At 20.7% G+C, this 19,946-nt stretch overlaps 1 protein-coding gene across 1 annotated transcript; it reads left to right on the forward strand.

The window, feature by feature from the left end:
- Positions 1-1,523: 1,523 nt before the first annotated feature.
- On the forward strand, positions 1,524-2,397 carry LOC115896228 (40S ribosomal protein S2-like). Its single transcript, XM_030926596.1, has 2 exons — positions 1,524-1,552; positions 1,653-2,397. Exons 1-2 carry the CDS (start codon positions 1,524-1,526, stop codon positions 2,395-2,397), a joined length of 774 nt encoding a protein of 257 aa, XP_030782456.1.
- The last annotated feature ends 17,549 nt before the right edge of the window (positions 2,398-19,946 follow it).

The following is a 19,946-nucleotide window of genomic DNA, read 5'->3' on the forward strand; positions in this document are numbered from 1 at the left end:
ATAAAATATAGACGTAATAGATATAGATATAAAATATAGATATAATAGATAGAAAAGAGAGAGTTATAAAATATAGACATAATCGATATAGGTATAAAATATATACATCATATATATAAGAGATATAGTTATGAAATATAGACATAATAGATATAATAGATATAGGTATAAAATACAGACATAATAGATATAATAGATATAGGTATACAATATAGACATAAGAGACATAATAGATATAGGTATACAATATAGACATAAAAGACATAGGTATAAAATATAGACATAATAGATATAATATATAAAGGTATAAAATACAGACATAATAGATATACCTTTAAAATATACACATAAAATAATAGATACAGTTATGAAATATAGACATAATAGATATATTAGATATAGGTATAAAATATAGCCATAATAGATATAATAGATATAGGTATGAAATACAGACATCATAGATATTATAGATATAGGAATAATATAGAGACATAAAAGATGTAATAGATATAGGTATAAAATATAGATATAATAGATATAGTTATAAAATATAAATACACTAGATATAATAAAGGTATAAAATATACATATAATAGATATCGGTATAAAATATAGTTATAATAGATATAGGTATAAAATATAGATATAATAGATATAATAGATACAGGTATAAAATATACACATAATAGATATAATAGATATAGGTATCAAATATAGACATAATAGAAATAATATATATAGGAATACAATACAGACATAATAGATATATTAGATAAAGTCATGAAATATACACATAATAGACATAATAGATATACATATAAAATATAGACATAAAAGATATAACAAATAAAGGTATAAAATAGAGACATAATAGATTTGATAGATATAGGTAGGAAATATACACACAATACATATAATAGATATAGGTATAAGATAAAGATATAATAGATATACTTATAAAATATAGACATAAGTGATATAATAGATATAGGTATAAAATATAGACATAATAAATATAATCGATACAGGTATAAAATATAGACATAATAGATATAGGTATAAAGTAGAGACATAATAGGTATAATAGATATCGGTATAAAATATAGACATAATAGATACAAAAGATATAAGTATAATATATAGACATAATAGATACAATAGACATAGGTATAAAATATAGGCATAATAGACATACTAGATATAGGTATGGAATACAGACGTAATAGATAAAATAGATATAGGTATAAAATATAGACATAAAAGACATAGGTATAAAATATAGACATAATAGACATAATAGATATAGGTATAAAATATAGACATAATAGATATAATAGATGTAGGTATGAAATATAGACATAATAGATATTCGTATAAAATATAGACATAATAGATATAGGTATAATATTTAGACATAATAGATATAATAGATATAGGTATAAAATATAGACATAATAGATATAATGGATATAGGTATAAGATATAGACATAAGCTTCTTCTCTGAGAAAACACCAAATGGCGGATGACGCCGGTGCAGCGGGGTGGTCCGGAGGCCCTGGTGGCCCTGAGATGGGGAACCGCGGTGTCTTCCGCGGAGGTTTCGGCAGTGGCATCCGGGGCGGGGTCTTGGCCGTGGACGGGGTCGGGGCCGAGGCCGCGGAGCTCGCGGAGGCAAGGCCGAGGATAAGCAGTGGATGCCCGTCACCAAGCTGGGCCGCTTGGTCAAGGACATGAAGATCAAGTCCCTGGAGGAGATCTACCTCTTCTCTCTGCCCATTAAGGAATCTGAGATCGTTGACTTTTTCTTGGGGGCCTCTCTCAAAGATGAGGTTTTGAAGATTATGCCGGTGCAGAAGCAGACCCGTGCTGGTCAGCGCACCAGGTTCAAGGCGTTTGTTGCTATCGGGGACTACAATGGCCACGTCGGCCTGGGTGTTAAGTGCTCCAAGGAGGTGGCCACCGCCATCCGTGGGGCCATCATCCTGGCCAAACTCTCCATTGTCCCGGTGCGCAGAGGCTACTGGGGGAACAAGATCGGCAAGCCCCACCCCGTCCCTTGCAAGGTGACAGGCCGCTGTGGCTCTGTGCTGGTGCGCCTCATCCCTGCACCCAGGGGCACTGGCATCGTCTCAGCGCCTGTGCCCAAGAAGCTGCTCATGATGGCTGGTATTGATGACTGCTACACCTCAGCCCGGGGCTGCACTGCCACCCTGGGCAAATTCGCCAAGGCCACCTTTGATGCCATCTCTAAGACCTACAGCTACCTGACCCCTGACCTGTGGAAGGAGACTGTGTTTACCAAGTCTACCTATCAGGAATTCACTGACCACCTTGTCAAGACCCACACCAGAGTCTCCGTGCAGCGGAACCAGGCTCCAGCTGTGGCTACAACATAGGCTTTTCATACAAGAAAAATAAAGTGAATTAAGCCTGTTAAAAAAAAAAAAAGATATAGACATAATAGATACAACAGATATAGGTATAAAATATAGACAGATACAACAGATATAGATATAAAATAAAGACATAATAGATATAGGTATAAAATATAGACATATTAGATATAATAATTATAGGCATAAAATATAGACATAATAGATATAATATAGGTATAAAATATAGACATAATAGACATAGATATAAAATATAGACAAAATAGATTTAATAGATATAGGTATAAAATATAGACATAATAGATATAATAAATATAGGTATAAAATAGAGACATAATAGATATAGGTATAAAATATAGACATAATAGATTTAATAGATATAGTTATAAAATATAGACATAATAGATATAATAGATATAGGTATAAAATATAGACATAATACATATCGGTGTAAAATATAGACATAATATATTTAATAGATAAAGTTATAAAACATAGACATAATGGATATAATAGATAGAGGTATAAAATATAGACATAATAGATATAATATAGGTATAAAATATAGACATAATAGTTATAGGTATTAAATATAGACATAATAGAAATAAGTATAAAATATAGACATAATAGATATAATAGATATAGGTATCAAATATAGACAAAATAATTATAATAGATATAGGTATAAAATATTGACATAATAGATATAGGTACAAAGTATAGACATAATGTTTATAATAGATATAGGTACGAAATATAGACATAATAGATATAGGTATAGTATCTAGCCATAACAGATATAATAGATATAGGTATAAAATATAGACATAACAGATATAATAGATATAGGCGTAAAATATAGTCATAGTAGATATAATGCACATAGGTATAAAATATAGACATAATGGATATAAGAGATATACGTATAAAATACAGACACAATAGATATAATAGATATAGGTAAAAAATATAGACATAATAGATATAACAGATATAGGTATAAAATATAGACATTATAGATATAGGTATAAAATATAGACATAATAGATATAATAGAAATAGGTATAAAATATAGACATAATAGATATAATATATATACGTATCAAATATAGACATAATATTTATAATAGATATAGGTATAAAATGTAGACATAATAGATACAGGTATAAAATACAGACATAATGGTTATAATAGATATAGGTATGAAATATAGACATCATAGGTATGATCAATATAGGTATGAAATATAGACATAATAGATATCGGTATAAAATATAGACATAGTAGATATAGGTATAAAATATAGACAGAGATATAATAGATATAGGTAAAAAATATACACATAATAGATATAATAGAGATGGGTATAAAATATAGACGTAATAGATATAATAGATATAGGCGTAAAATATAGACATAGTAGATATAATAGATATACGTATAAAATATAGACATAATAGATATAATAGATATAGGTATAATATACAGACATATTAGATATAATAGATATAGGTATAAAATATAGACATTATAGATATAGGTATAAAATATAGACATAATAGATAAAATAGATATACGGATCAAATATAGACATAATAATTATAATAGATATAGGTATAAAATATAGACATAATAGATATAGGTATAAAATATAGACATAATGGTTATAACAGATATAGGTATGAAATATAGACATAATAGATATAATAGATATAGCTATAAAATGTAGACATAATACATATAATCGATATAGGAATAAAATATAGACATAATTGAAATAGGAATAAAATATAGACAAAATAGGTATAAAAGATATAGGTATAAAATATAGACATAATAGATATAATAGATATAGGTATAATATATGGACATAATAGATATAATAGATATAGGTATAAGATATAGACATAATCGATATAATAAATATAGGTATAAAATACAGACATAATAGATATAATAGATATAGGTATAAATATAGACATAATATATAATAGATATAGGTGTAAAATATAGACATAATAGATATAATAGATAAAGGAATAAAATATAGACATAATTGAAATAGGTATAAAATACAGACAAAATAGATATAAAAGATATAGGTATAAAATATACACATAATAGATATAATAGATATAGGTATAAGATATAGAAATAATAGATACAATAGATATAGGTATAAAATATAGACATAATAGATATAATAGATGTTGATATAAAATATAGACATAATAGACAGGTATAAAATATAGAAATATTAGATATAATAATTATAGGTATAAAATATAGACATAATAGATATAATAGATACAGGTACAAAATATAGACATAATAGATATAATAGTTATAGGTATAAAATAAAGACACAATAGATATAGATATAAAATATAGATATAATAGATATAGGTATAAAATATAGACATATTAGATATAATAATTATAGGTATAAAATATAAACAAAATAGATATAATAGATATAGGTATAAAATATAAACAAAATAGATATAATAGTTATAGGTATAAAATATAGACATAATAGATATAATATATATAGGTATAAAATACAGACATAATAGATATAAGAGATATAAGTATAAAATACAGACATAATAGATATACGTATAAAATAAAGACAAAATAGATATAATAGATATAGGTATAAAATATAGACATAATATATATAAAAGATATAGGTATGAAATATAGACATAATAGATATAACAGATATAGGTATAAAATATAGACATAAAAGATACAATGGATATAGGTATAAAATATAGATAAAATAGGTATAATAGATACAGGTACAAAATATAGACATAATAGATACAGTAGGTATAATAGCTATAGGTATAAAATACAGACATAATAGATATAGGTATAAAATATAGACATAATAGATTTAATAGACATAGGTATAAAATATAGACATAATAGTTAAAATAGATATAGGTATAAAATACAGACATAATAGATAAAATAGATATTTGTATAAAATATAGACATAATAGACATAGGTATAAAATATACACAAAATAGATATAGGTATAAAATATAGACTTAATATATATAGGTATAAAATATAGACTTAATATATATAGGTATAAAATATAGACATAATAGATATAATATATATAGGAATAAAATATAGACATAATAGACATAATAATACAGGTATAAAATATAGACATAATAGATATAATAGATATAGGTATAAAATACCGGCATAATAGATATAATAGATAGAGGTATAAAATATAGACATAATAGATATAATAGAAATAGGTATAAAATATAGACATAATAGATATAATAGATATAGGTAAAAAACACAGACATAATAGATATAATAGATATAGATATTAAATATACACATAATAGATATAATAGATATAGGTATAAAATATAGACATAATAGATATAGGTATAAAATAGAGACATAATAGATATAATAGATATAGTTATAAAATTTAGACGTGATAGATATTATAGATATGGGTATAAAACACAGACATAATAGATATAATAGATATAGATATAAAATATACACATAATAGATATAAGAGATATAGTTATAAAATATAGACATAATAGTGATAATAGATATAGGTATAAAATATAGACATAATAGATATAATATATATAAGTATAAAATATAGACTTAATAGATATAATAGATATAGGTATAAAATATAGACATAATAGATATAATATATATAAGTATAAAATATAGACTTAATAGATATAATAGATATAGGTATAAAATATAGACAAAATAAATATAATACATATAGGTATAAAATATAGACATAATAGATATAACAGATATAGGTATAAAATATAGACATAAGAGATATAATAGATATAGGTATCATATATAGACATAATAGATATAATAGATATAGGCATAAAAGACAGACATAATAGATATAATAGATACCGGTATAAAAGATAGACATAATAGATATAAGACATATAGGTATAAAATATAGACATAATAGATGTAATAGATATACGTATAAAATATAGAGAGAATACGTATAATAAATGTAGATATAACATACAGATATATTCGATATAATAGATATAGGTATAAAATGTAGACATAATAGATACAATAAATGCAGGTATAAAATATGGACATAATAGGTATAATGGATATTGGCATAAAATATAGATACAATAGATATAGGTATAAAATATAGATATAATATATATGATAGATACAAGTATAAAATATAAATACAATATATATAATGGATATAGGTATAAAATGTAGATATAATAGATATAGATAAATATGTAGATATAATAGCTATAACAGATATAGGTGTAAAATACAGATATAATAGATAAAGGTATAAAATATAGACAAAATAGAAATAATACATATAGGTGTAAAATATAGACATAATATATAGGTATAAAACTTTGTCATAATTGATATAATAGATATAGGCATAAAATATATACATAATAGTTATAATAGATGGAGATATAAAATATAGACATAGTAGATATCATACATACAAGTATTAAATATAGACATAATAAAATAATAGATACGGTAATAAAATAGAGACATAATAGACATAATAGATATAGGTATAAAATATAGACATAATAGATATAATAGATATAGGTATCAAATATAGCCATACTAGATATAACAGATATAGGTATAAAATATAGACTGATATAATAGATATAGGTATAAAATACAGACATAATAGATATAATAGATATAGGTATAAAATGTAGACATAATAGATGTAGGTATAATATGTAGACATAATGGATATAACAGATATAGGTATAAAATATAGACATAATAGGTATACATATAAAATATAGACATATTAGATATAATAAATATAGGTATGAAATACATACATAATGGATATAATAAATATATGTATAAAATATAGACATAATAGATATGATATATATAGGAATAAAATATAGACATAATAGATATGATAGATATAGGCATAAAATACAGACATAATAGATATAATAGAAATAGGTTTAAAATATAGACATAATAGATATAATAGATATAGCTATAAAACATAGACATAATAGATATAACAGATACAGGTATAAAATATAGATATAATAGATATAGGCTGTAAAATACAGACAAAAAGATATAATAGAAATAGGTATAAAATATAGACATAATAGATATAATAGATATAGGTATAAAAAATAGATATAATAGATACACTTATAAAATATAGATATAATAGATATAGGTATAAAATATAGATATAATAGATATAATAGGTATAGTTATAAATTATGGATAGAATATATAATAGATATAGATACAAAATATAGCTATAATAGATATATATAGGTATAAAATATAGATATAATAGATATAGCTATGAAATATAGACACAATAGATACATATATAGGTATGAAATAAAGATATAATACATACAGGTATAAAAAATAGACATTATAGATATAACAGATATAGGTATAAAATATAGACATAATAGATATAATAGATATAGGTATAAAATATAGACATAATAGATATAATAGATATAGGTAAAAAATATAGACATAATAGATATAATATATAAAGGTAAAAAATATAGACAAAATAAATATAATAAATATAGGTATAAAATACAGACATAAGTGATATAATAGATATAGGTATAAAATATAGACAAAATATATATAATGGATATAGGTATAAAATATAGACACAATAGATACACGTATAAAATACAGACATTGAGATACAATAGATATAGGTATAAAATATAGACAAAATAGATATAATAGTTATAGGTATAAAATAAAGTCATAATAGATATAGATATAAAATATAGATATAATAGATATTGGTATAAAATATCGACATATTAGATATAATAATAATAGGTATAAAATATAAACATAATAGATATAGTAGATATAGGTATAAAATATAGACAAAATAGATATATTAGTTATAGGTATAAAATATAGACATAATAGATATAATATATATAGTTATAAAATACAGACATAATAGATATAAGAGATATAAGTATAAAATACAGACATAATAGATATAGGTATAAAATATAGACATAATAGATTTAATAGATATAGGTATAAAATATAGACATAATAGATAAAATAGATATAGGTATAAAATACAGACGTAATAGATAAAATAGATATTTGTATAAAATATAGACATAATAGACATAGGTATAAAATATACACAAAATAGATATAGGTATAAAATATAGACATACACATAATAGATATAGGTATAAAATATAAACATAATAGATATAATAGAGATGGGTATAAAATATAGACGTAATAGATATAATAGATATAGGTGTAAAATATAGACATAGTAGATATAATAGATATAGGTATAAAATATAGACATAATAGATATAATAGATATAGGTATAAAATATAGATATAAGAGATATAACAGATACAGGTATAAAATATAGACATAATAGATATAATAGATATAGTTATCAAATATAGACATAATTATTATAATAGATATAGGTATAAAATATTGACATAATAGATATAGGTACACAGAATAGATATAATGGTTATAATAGATATAGGTATGAAATATAGACATAATGGATATAATAGGTATAGGTATAAAATATACACATAATAGATATAATAGAGGTATAAAATAGAGACATAAGAGATATAGTTATATAATATAGACATAATACATATAATCAATATAGGTATAAAATATAGACTTAATATATATAGGTATAAAATATAGACATAATAGATATAATATATATAGGAATAAAATATAGACATAATAGACATAATAGATACAGGTATAAAATATAGACATAATAGATATAATAGATATAGTTATAAAATACCGGCATAATAGATATAATAGATAGAGGTATAAAATATAGACATAATAGATATAATAGAAATAGGTATAAAATATAGACATAATAGATATAATAGATACAGGTATAAAACACAGACATAATAGATACAATAGATATAGATATAAAATATACACATAATAGATATAATAGATATAGGTATAAAATATGGACATAATAGATATAGGTATAAAATAGAGACATAATAGATATAATAGATATAGTTATAAAATTGACACGTGATAGTTATTTTAGATATAGGTATAAAACATAGATATAATAGATATAATATATATACGTATCAAAAATAGATATAATAGATACAGGTATAAAATACAGACAATAGATATAATAGATATAGGTAAAAAATATGGATATAATAGATATAATTATAAAACATAAATATAATAGATATAATGGATATAGGTAAAAAATATAGATATAATGAATATAGTTATAAAATATGGTTATAATAGATATAAGTGTAAAATATAGATATAATAGATATAATAGATACAGGCATAAAATATAGACATAATAGATATAATAGATATAGGTGTAAAATATAGACATAATAGATATAATAGATATTGGTATAAAATACAGACATAATAGATATAATAGATATAGGTATAAAATATAGAAATAATAGATATAGTAATAAAAAAGAGACATAATAGATATAGGTATGAAATAGAGACACAATAGATATAATAGTTATATTTATAAAATATAGACGTAATAGATATAGGTATAAAATATAGACATAATAGATATAATAGATGTAGATATGAAATATAGACATGATAGATATAATAGATATAGGTATGAAATACAGACATAATAGATATAATAGATATAGGTATAAAATAATACACAAAATAGATATGATATATATAGGTATAAAATGTAGACATAATAGATATGAAAGATATAGGTATAAAATATAGACAAAATAGATATAATAGATATAGGTATAAAATATAGACATATTAGCTATAACAGATATAGTTATAAAATATAGACATAATAGTTATAATAGATATAGGTATAAAATATAGACATAATAGAGATAGGTACAATATTTAGAAATAATAGATATAATAGATATAGGTATAAAATATAGAAATGATAGACATAGGTATAAAATAGAGACATAATAGATATAGGTATAAAATATAGACATAATAGCTATATCAGATATAGTTATAAAATTAAGACATAATAGTTATAATAGATATAGGTATAAAATATAGACATAATAGATATAGGTACAATATTTAGACATAATAGATATAATAGATATAGGTATAAAATATAGAAATAATAGACATAGGTATAAAATAGAGACATAGTAGATATAGGTATAAAATAGAGACATAATAGATATAATAGATATAATTATAAAATATAGACGTAATAGATATAGGTATAAAATATAGACATAGTAGATATAAGAGATATGGTTATAAAATACAGACATAATAGTTATAATAGATACAGGTATAAAATATAGACATAATAGATACAATAGACATAGGTATAAAATATAGACATATTTTATTTAATAGATATAGGTATAAAATATAGACATAATAGATATAATAGATATAGGTATAAAATGTAGACATAATAGATATAATACATATAGGTATAAAATATAGATATAATAGATATAGGTATAAAATAGAGACATAATAGTTATAGGTAAAAAATATAGACGTAATAGATATAATAGATGTAGGTATAAAATATATACATTTTACACGTAATATATATGGTAGATATAGGTAAAATATAGACATAATAGATATATTTATAAAATATAATCATAATAGATATAATAAATATAGTTATAAAATATAGACATAATAGACATAATAGATGGAGGTATAAAATATAGACAAAACAGATATAATAGATAGAGTTGTAAAATATAGACATAATAGATATAATAGATAGAGGTATAAAATATAGACATATTATATATAATAGATAAAGTTGTAAAATATAGACCTAATAGATATAATAGATACAAGTATAAAATATAGACATAATAGATATGATAGACATAGGTGCAAAATATAGACCTATTAGATACGTTAGATATAGGTATAAAATATAGACATAATCGATATAGATATCAAATATGGATATAATAGATATAATAGGTATCAGTATAAAATATAGATATAATAGATAAAATAGATAGTGGTATAAATATAGATATAATAGAAATAGGCATAAAATATAGATATACTGTATATAAGAAATATAGGTATAAAATATAGACATAACGGATATAAGAGATAAAGAAATAAAATATAGACATAATAGATATAATAGATATGGGTATAAAATATACACATAATAGATATAGGTATAAAATGTAGACATAATAGATATAATAGATATAGGTATAAAATATAGACATCAGAGGTATAATAGATAATGTTATAAAATATAGACATAATAGACATAATAGATACAGGTATAAAATATAGACATAATAGATTTAATATATATAGGTAAAAAATATAGACATAATAGACATAGGTCCAATATATAGACATAAAAGATATAATAGATATAGGTATTAAATATAGACATAATAGATATAGGTATAAAATATAGACGTCATAGACATACGTATAAAATATAGACATAATAGATATAGGTATAAAATATAGACATAATAGATATAGGTATCTTATTTAGACATAATAGATATAGTAGATATAGGAATAAAATACAGACATAATAGATATAATAGATACAGGTATAAAATACAGACAGAAGAGACATAGGTATAAAATACAGACATAATAGTTATAACAGATATAGGTATAAAAAATACAAATAATAGATATAATAGATATAGGTATAAAATATAGACATACTAGTTATAATAGATATAGGTATAAAATGTAGACATAATAGATATAATAGATAAAGATATGAAATATAGACATAATAGATATAATAGATATTGTTATAAAAAATAGACATAGTAGATATGGGTATAATATATAGACATAATAGATATAATAGGTATAGGTATAAAATATAGACATAAAGATATAATAGATATACGTGTAAAATATACACAAAACAGATATAATAGATATAGGTGTAAAATATAGACATTATAGATACAGATATAAAATATAGACATATATATATAATGGATATAGATATAAAATATAGACATAATATATACTTTTAAAATATAGACATAATAGATGTAGATATAGGTGTAAAATATAGACATAATATATAGTTATAAAATATAGACATAATAGTTACAATAGATATAGGTATAAAATATCGACATAATGGATATAGGTATAACATGCAGACATAATAGATATAATAGATATAGGTATTAAATGGAGACATAATCGATATATTAGATATAGGTATAAAATATAGACTCAATAGATATAATAGATACAGGTAAAAATATATATATAATACATATAGGTATAAAATAAAGATATAATAGATACAATAGATATATGTATAAAAATAGATAAAAAAGAGGTATAAAACATAGACAATAGATATAATAGATATAGGTATAAAATATACATATAATAGATATAATTATAAAATATAAATATAATAGATATAATTAATATTGGAAAAAAATATAGATATAATGGATATAGGTATAAAAAAAGGTTATAATACATGTAAGTATAAAATATGGATATAATAGATATAATAGATATAGGCATAAAATATAGACATAATAGATATGATAGATATATCTATAAAATAGAGATATAATAGATATAATGGACATAGGTATCAAGTATAGATATAATAGATATAGGTATATAGATATAGTGGATATAGTAGATATAGGCATAAAATACAGACATAATAGATATATATAGGTATAAAATATAGACATAATAGATATAATAGATAAAGACATAAAATATAGACAAAGCAGATATAGGTATAAAGTATAGACACAAAAAATATAATAGATACAGGTATAATATATAGACACAAGAGGTATAATAGATATAGGTATAAAATATAGACATGATAGATATAATACATAAAGGTATAAAATATAGATATAATAGATATAGGTATAAAATATACATATAATAGATATAATAGATATACATGTAAAATATAGATATAATTGATATAATGATAAAATATAAATCTGATAGATATAATAGATATAGGTACACAATATAGACATAATAGATATATGTATAAAATATAGACATAATAGATATAATAGATATAGGTATTAAATATAGACATAATAGATATAGGTATAAAATATAGACATAACAGATATAGGTATAAAATATAGACATAATAGGTATAGGTATACAATAAGACATAATAGATATAATCAATATAGGTATAAAATATATTCTTAATTGATATAGGTATACAATATAGACATAATAGATATAATATATATAGGTATAAAATATAGACATAATAGACATATTGGATATAGATATAAAATATAGACAAAATAGATATAATAGATATAGGTATAAAATATAGGCATAATAGATATAATACAGGTATAAAATATAGACATAATAGATAAATTTGATAGAGATATAAAATTGGATTCGGGAAGGGGAACATCACACACTGCGGCCTATTATGTGGAGGGGAGAGGGTGGAGGAGGGAGGGATCGCATTGGGGAGTTATACATGATATAAACGATGAATTGATGGTTGCTGACGAGTTGATGGGTGCAGGACACCAACATGGCATAAGTATACATGAGTAACAATCCTGCAGGTTATGCACATGTACCCTAGAACATAAAGTATAAAAAAAAATATAGACATAATAGATATAATACATAGAAGGATAAAATATAGACATAATAGATATAATAGATACAGGTATAAACTACAGATATAATAGATATAGGTATAAAATATAGATATAGACATAATGGATATAGGTTTCAAATGCAGATATAATAGATATAGGTATAAAATATAGATATAGTGGATATAATAGTTATAGGTATAAAATATAGACTTAATAGATATAAGAGATATAGGAATAAAATATAGACATAATAGATATAATAGATAAAGATATAAAATATAGATATAATAGATATAATAGATATTGGCATAAAATTTAGACATAATAGATATAGGTATAAAATATAGACATACTAGATATAATAGATATAGGTATAAAATATAGACATAAGTGGTATAATAGATATAGGTATAAAATATAGACATAATAGATATAATCGATATATTTATAAAATATAGACATAAGAGATATAGGCATAAAATATAAACATAATGGATATAATAGATATAGGTAAAAAATATAGACATAAGAGATATAATAGATAAAGGTATAAAATATAGACATAATAAATATAATCGATACAGGTATAAAATATAGACATAATAGATATATGTATAAAGTATAGACGTAATAGATATAATAGATATCGGTATGAAATATAGACATAATACATACAAAATATACAGGTATAAAATATAGACATAATAGATACAATAGATATAGGTATAAAATATAGACATAATAGATATAATAGATATACGTATAAAATATAGACATAATATATATGATATATATAGGTATAAAATATAGACATAATAGATATAATAGATATAGGTATAAAATATAGACATAACAGATATAATAGAAATAGGTTTAAAATATAGACATAACAGATATAATAGATAAGGGTATAAAATATAGACATAACAGATATAATAGATATAGGTAAACAATATAGACATAATAGATATAATAGATATAGGTATAAAATATAGATATAAGAGATATAATAGATATAGGTATAAAATATAGACATAAAAGATATAGATATACGTATAAAATATAGACATAATAGAATAGATATAGACAGATATAATAGATATAGGTATAAAATATAGACATAACACATATAATAGATATAGTTAAAAAATATAGATATAATAGATAGAGGTAAAAAATGTAGACATAATAGATATAATAGATAGAGGTATAATATATAAACATAATATATGTAATAGATAGAGGTATAAAATATGGACATAATATATATAATAGATTGAGGTATAAAATATAGACATAAGAGATATAATAGATAGAGGTATAAAATATAGACAAAATAGATATAATAGATATTGCTCTAAAATATATACAGTAGATATAATAGATATAGGTATAACAGATAGTCATAATAGATACAATATATACGGAGATAATAGATCTAATAGATATTGGTATAAAATATAGACATAATAGATAGAATATATATAGGTATAAAATATAGACATAGTAGATATAATAGATATAAGCATTTAATATAGACATAATGGATATAGGTATAAAATATAGATATAATAGATATAATAGATAGAGGTATAAAATATAGACAAAGTAGATATAATAGATATAGCTATAAAATATAGACATAATAGATACAGGTATAAAATATAGACATAATATATATAATGGATATAGGTATAAAATATAGACATGATAGACATAGGGTAAAATATAGACATAATAGAAATTATATATAGTGATAAAATATAGACAAAATAGATATAATGAATAGAGGTATAAAAAATAAACATAATTGATATAATAGACATAATAGATAGAGGTATAAAATATAGACATAATAGATATAATAGAGGTATAAATTATAGACATGATAGATATAATAGATATAGGTATAAAATATAGACAAAAAAGATATAATAGATAACGTATAAAATTTAGACATAATCGATATAACAGAGAGAGGTATAAAATATAGACAAAATAGATATAATAAATATAATAGATAGAGGAATGAAATATAGAAATAATAGATATAGTAGATAGAGGTATAAAATATAAACTTAATAGATGTAATAGAGGGATAAAATATAGACCTAATAGATATAATAGATAAAGCTATAAAATATAGACATAAAAGATATAATAGATAGACGTATAAAATATAGACAATAGATATAATAGATACAGTTATAAAATATAGACATAATAGGTATAATAGCTATAGACAAAATAGATATAATAGATATAGGTATAAAACATAGACATAATAGATATAATACATACAGTTATAAAATATAGACATAATAGATATAACAGATATAGGTATAAAATATACATATTATAGATATAGGTATAAAATATAGATATAATACTTATAATTGATACAGGTATCAAATATAGATATAATAGATATAGTTATAAAATATAAATATAACAGATAAAATAGATATAGGTATGAAATATAAATATTATAGATATAGGTATAAAATATAGACATAATAGGTATAATAGATATAGGTATAAAATATAGCCATAATAGATATAATACATATACCTATAAAATATACTTATAGTTGATATAATAGATATAGGTATAAAATATAGACATAATAGATATAGGTATAAAATATAGACATAGATATAATAGATATAGGTGTGAAATATAGATATAATAGATATAGGTATAAAATATAGATGCAATAGATATAATATATAGACATAATAGACATAATATATATAGGAAGAAAATATAGATATAATAGATATAATAGATATAGGTATAAAATAGAGTTTTAATAGATGTAGGTATAAAATATAGATATAATAGATATAGATATACAATATAGACATAATAGATATAATAGATATAGGTATAAAATATAGATATAGATATCATGGATATAGGTATCAAATACAGATATAATAGATATAGTTATAAAATATAGAAATAGTGGATATAATATATATAGGTATAAAATATAGACTTAATAGATATAATAGATGTAGGAATAATTTATAGACATAATAGATTTAATAGATAAAGATACAATATATAGATATAATAGATATAATAGATATTGGCATAAAGACATATTAGATATAGGTATAAAATATAGACATATTATATATAATAGATATAGGTATAAAATATAGACAGAAGGTGTATAATAGATATAGGTATAAAATTAGACATAATAGATATCATCGATATAGGTATAAAATATAGACATAAGAAATATAGCTATAAAATATTAATATAATAGATATAATAGATATAGGTAAAAAATATAGACATAAGAGATATAATAGATACAGGTATAAAATATAGACATAATATATATAATCAATACAGGTATAAAATATACACATAATATATACAGTTATAAAGTATAGACATTATAGATATAACAGATATCGGTATAAAATATAGACATAATACATGCAAAAGATATATGTATAAAATATAGAAATAATAGAAACAATAGATATAGGTATAAAATATAGACATAATAGATATAATAGATATAATAGATAAAACATAGACATAATAGATATCATATATGTAGGTATAAAATATAGACATAATAGATATAGGTATTAAATATAGACATAATAGATATAGGTATAAAATATAGACATAATTGATATAGGTATAAAATATAGACATAATAGATATAATAAATATAGGTATAAAATATAGAGTTAATAGATATAGGTATACAATATAGACATAATATATTTAAGATATATAGGTATAAAAAATAGATATAATACACATAATAAATATAGATATAAAATATAGACACAATAGATATAATAGATATAGGTATAAAATATAGGCATAATAGATATAATAGACTTATAAAATATAGACATAATAGATATAACTGATAGAATTATAAAATATAGACATAATAGATATAATAGATAGAGGGATAAAATATAGACATAATAGATATAGTAGATATAGGTATAAAATACAGACATAATAGATATAATATATATAGGTATAAAATATAGACATAATAGATATATTAGATGTAGGTATAAAACGTAGACGTAATAGTTATAGGTATAAAATTAGACATAATAGATATAATAGATGTAGGTATGAAATAGAGACATAATAGATATAATAGATAAAGGTATAAAATAGACACATAACAGATATAATAAATACACGTATAAAATAAAGACATAATAGATATAATAAATATAGATATAAAATATAGACAAAATAGATATAGGTACACAATACAGACATATAGACATAATAGATATAATACATATAGGTATAAAATGTCGACATAATAGATATAATAGATATAGGTATAAAATGAAGACATAATAGATATAATAGATATAGGGATAAAATACAGACATAAAAGATATAATACATATAGGTATAAAATATAGACATCATAGATATAATAGATATAGGTATAAAATATAGACATAATAGATATAGGTATAAAATATAGACATTGTAGATACAATCGAAATAGGTATAAAATATAGACATAATAGATATAAGTATAAAATATAGACATAAGAAATAGAATAGATAGAGGTATAAAATATAGACATAATAGATATAGTTATAAAATATAGACATAATAGATATAAGAGATATAGTTAAAAATATGGACATAATAGTCTTAATAGTTAAAGGTATAAAATGTAGACAAAATAGATATAATATATATAAGTATAAAATATAGATATAATAGATATAGGTATAAAATATAGATATAATAGATATAATAGATATACGTATAAAATATAGATACAATAGATATCGGCGTAAAATACAGATATAATAGATATAATAGATACAGATAGAAAGTATGGATATAATAGATAAAATTATAAAATATAAATATAATAGATATAATAGATATAGGTATAAAATATAGATATAATAGATATAGTTATAAAATATAATTATAATAGATATAGGTATAAAATATAGATAAAATAGATATAATAAATATAGTTATAAAATATAGACATAATAGATATAATAGATATAGGTAGAAAATATAGACTTAATAGAAATAATAGATATAGGGATAAAATATTGACATAATAGATATAATAGATACAGGTATAAAATATAGTAATAAAAGATATAATACATATAGGTATGAAACATAGATACCATAGATATAACAGATATAAGTTTAAAAAATAGACGTAATAAATATAGGTATAAAATGTAGACATAGGTATAGAAAATGGACAAAATAGATATAATAGATACAGGTATAAAATATAAACATAATAAATATAATAGATACAGGTACAAAATATAGATATAATATATATAGGTATAAAATATAGCTATAATAGATATAATAGATATATGTATAAAAAATAGATATAATAGATACAGGTATAAAATATAGACAGTAGATATAATAGATATAGGTATAAAATATAGACATAATAGATATAGGTATAAAATAGAGATATAATAGATATAATATATATAGTTATAAAATATAGACGTAATAGATATAGGTGAAAATATAGACATAATAGATGTAATAGATGTAGTTATGAAATATAGATATAATAGATATAATAGATATAGCTATGAAATACAGACATAATAGATATAATAGATATAGGTATAAAATATACACATAATTGATATGATATATATAGGTATAAAATACAGACATAATAGATATAATAGAAGGAGGTATAAAATATAGGCATAATAGATATAGGTATTAAATACAGACATAATAGATATAGTTACGAAATATAGACATAATAGATTTAATA

The sequence above is a fragment of the Rhinopithecus roxellana genome, unplaced genomic scaffold (assembly GCF_007565055.1).
Source record: "Rhinopithecus roxellana isolate Shanxi Qingling unplaced genomic scaffold, ASM756505v1 contig938, whole genome shotgun sequence".
Lineage (NCBI taxonomy): Eukaryota > Metazoa > Chordata > Mammalia > Primates > Cercopithecidae > Rhinopithecus > Rhinopithecus roxellana.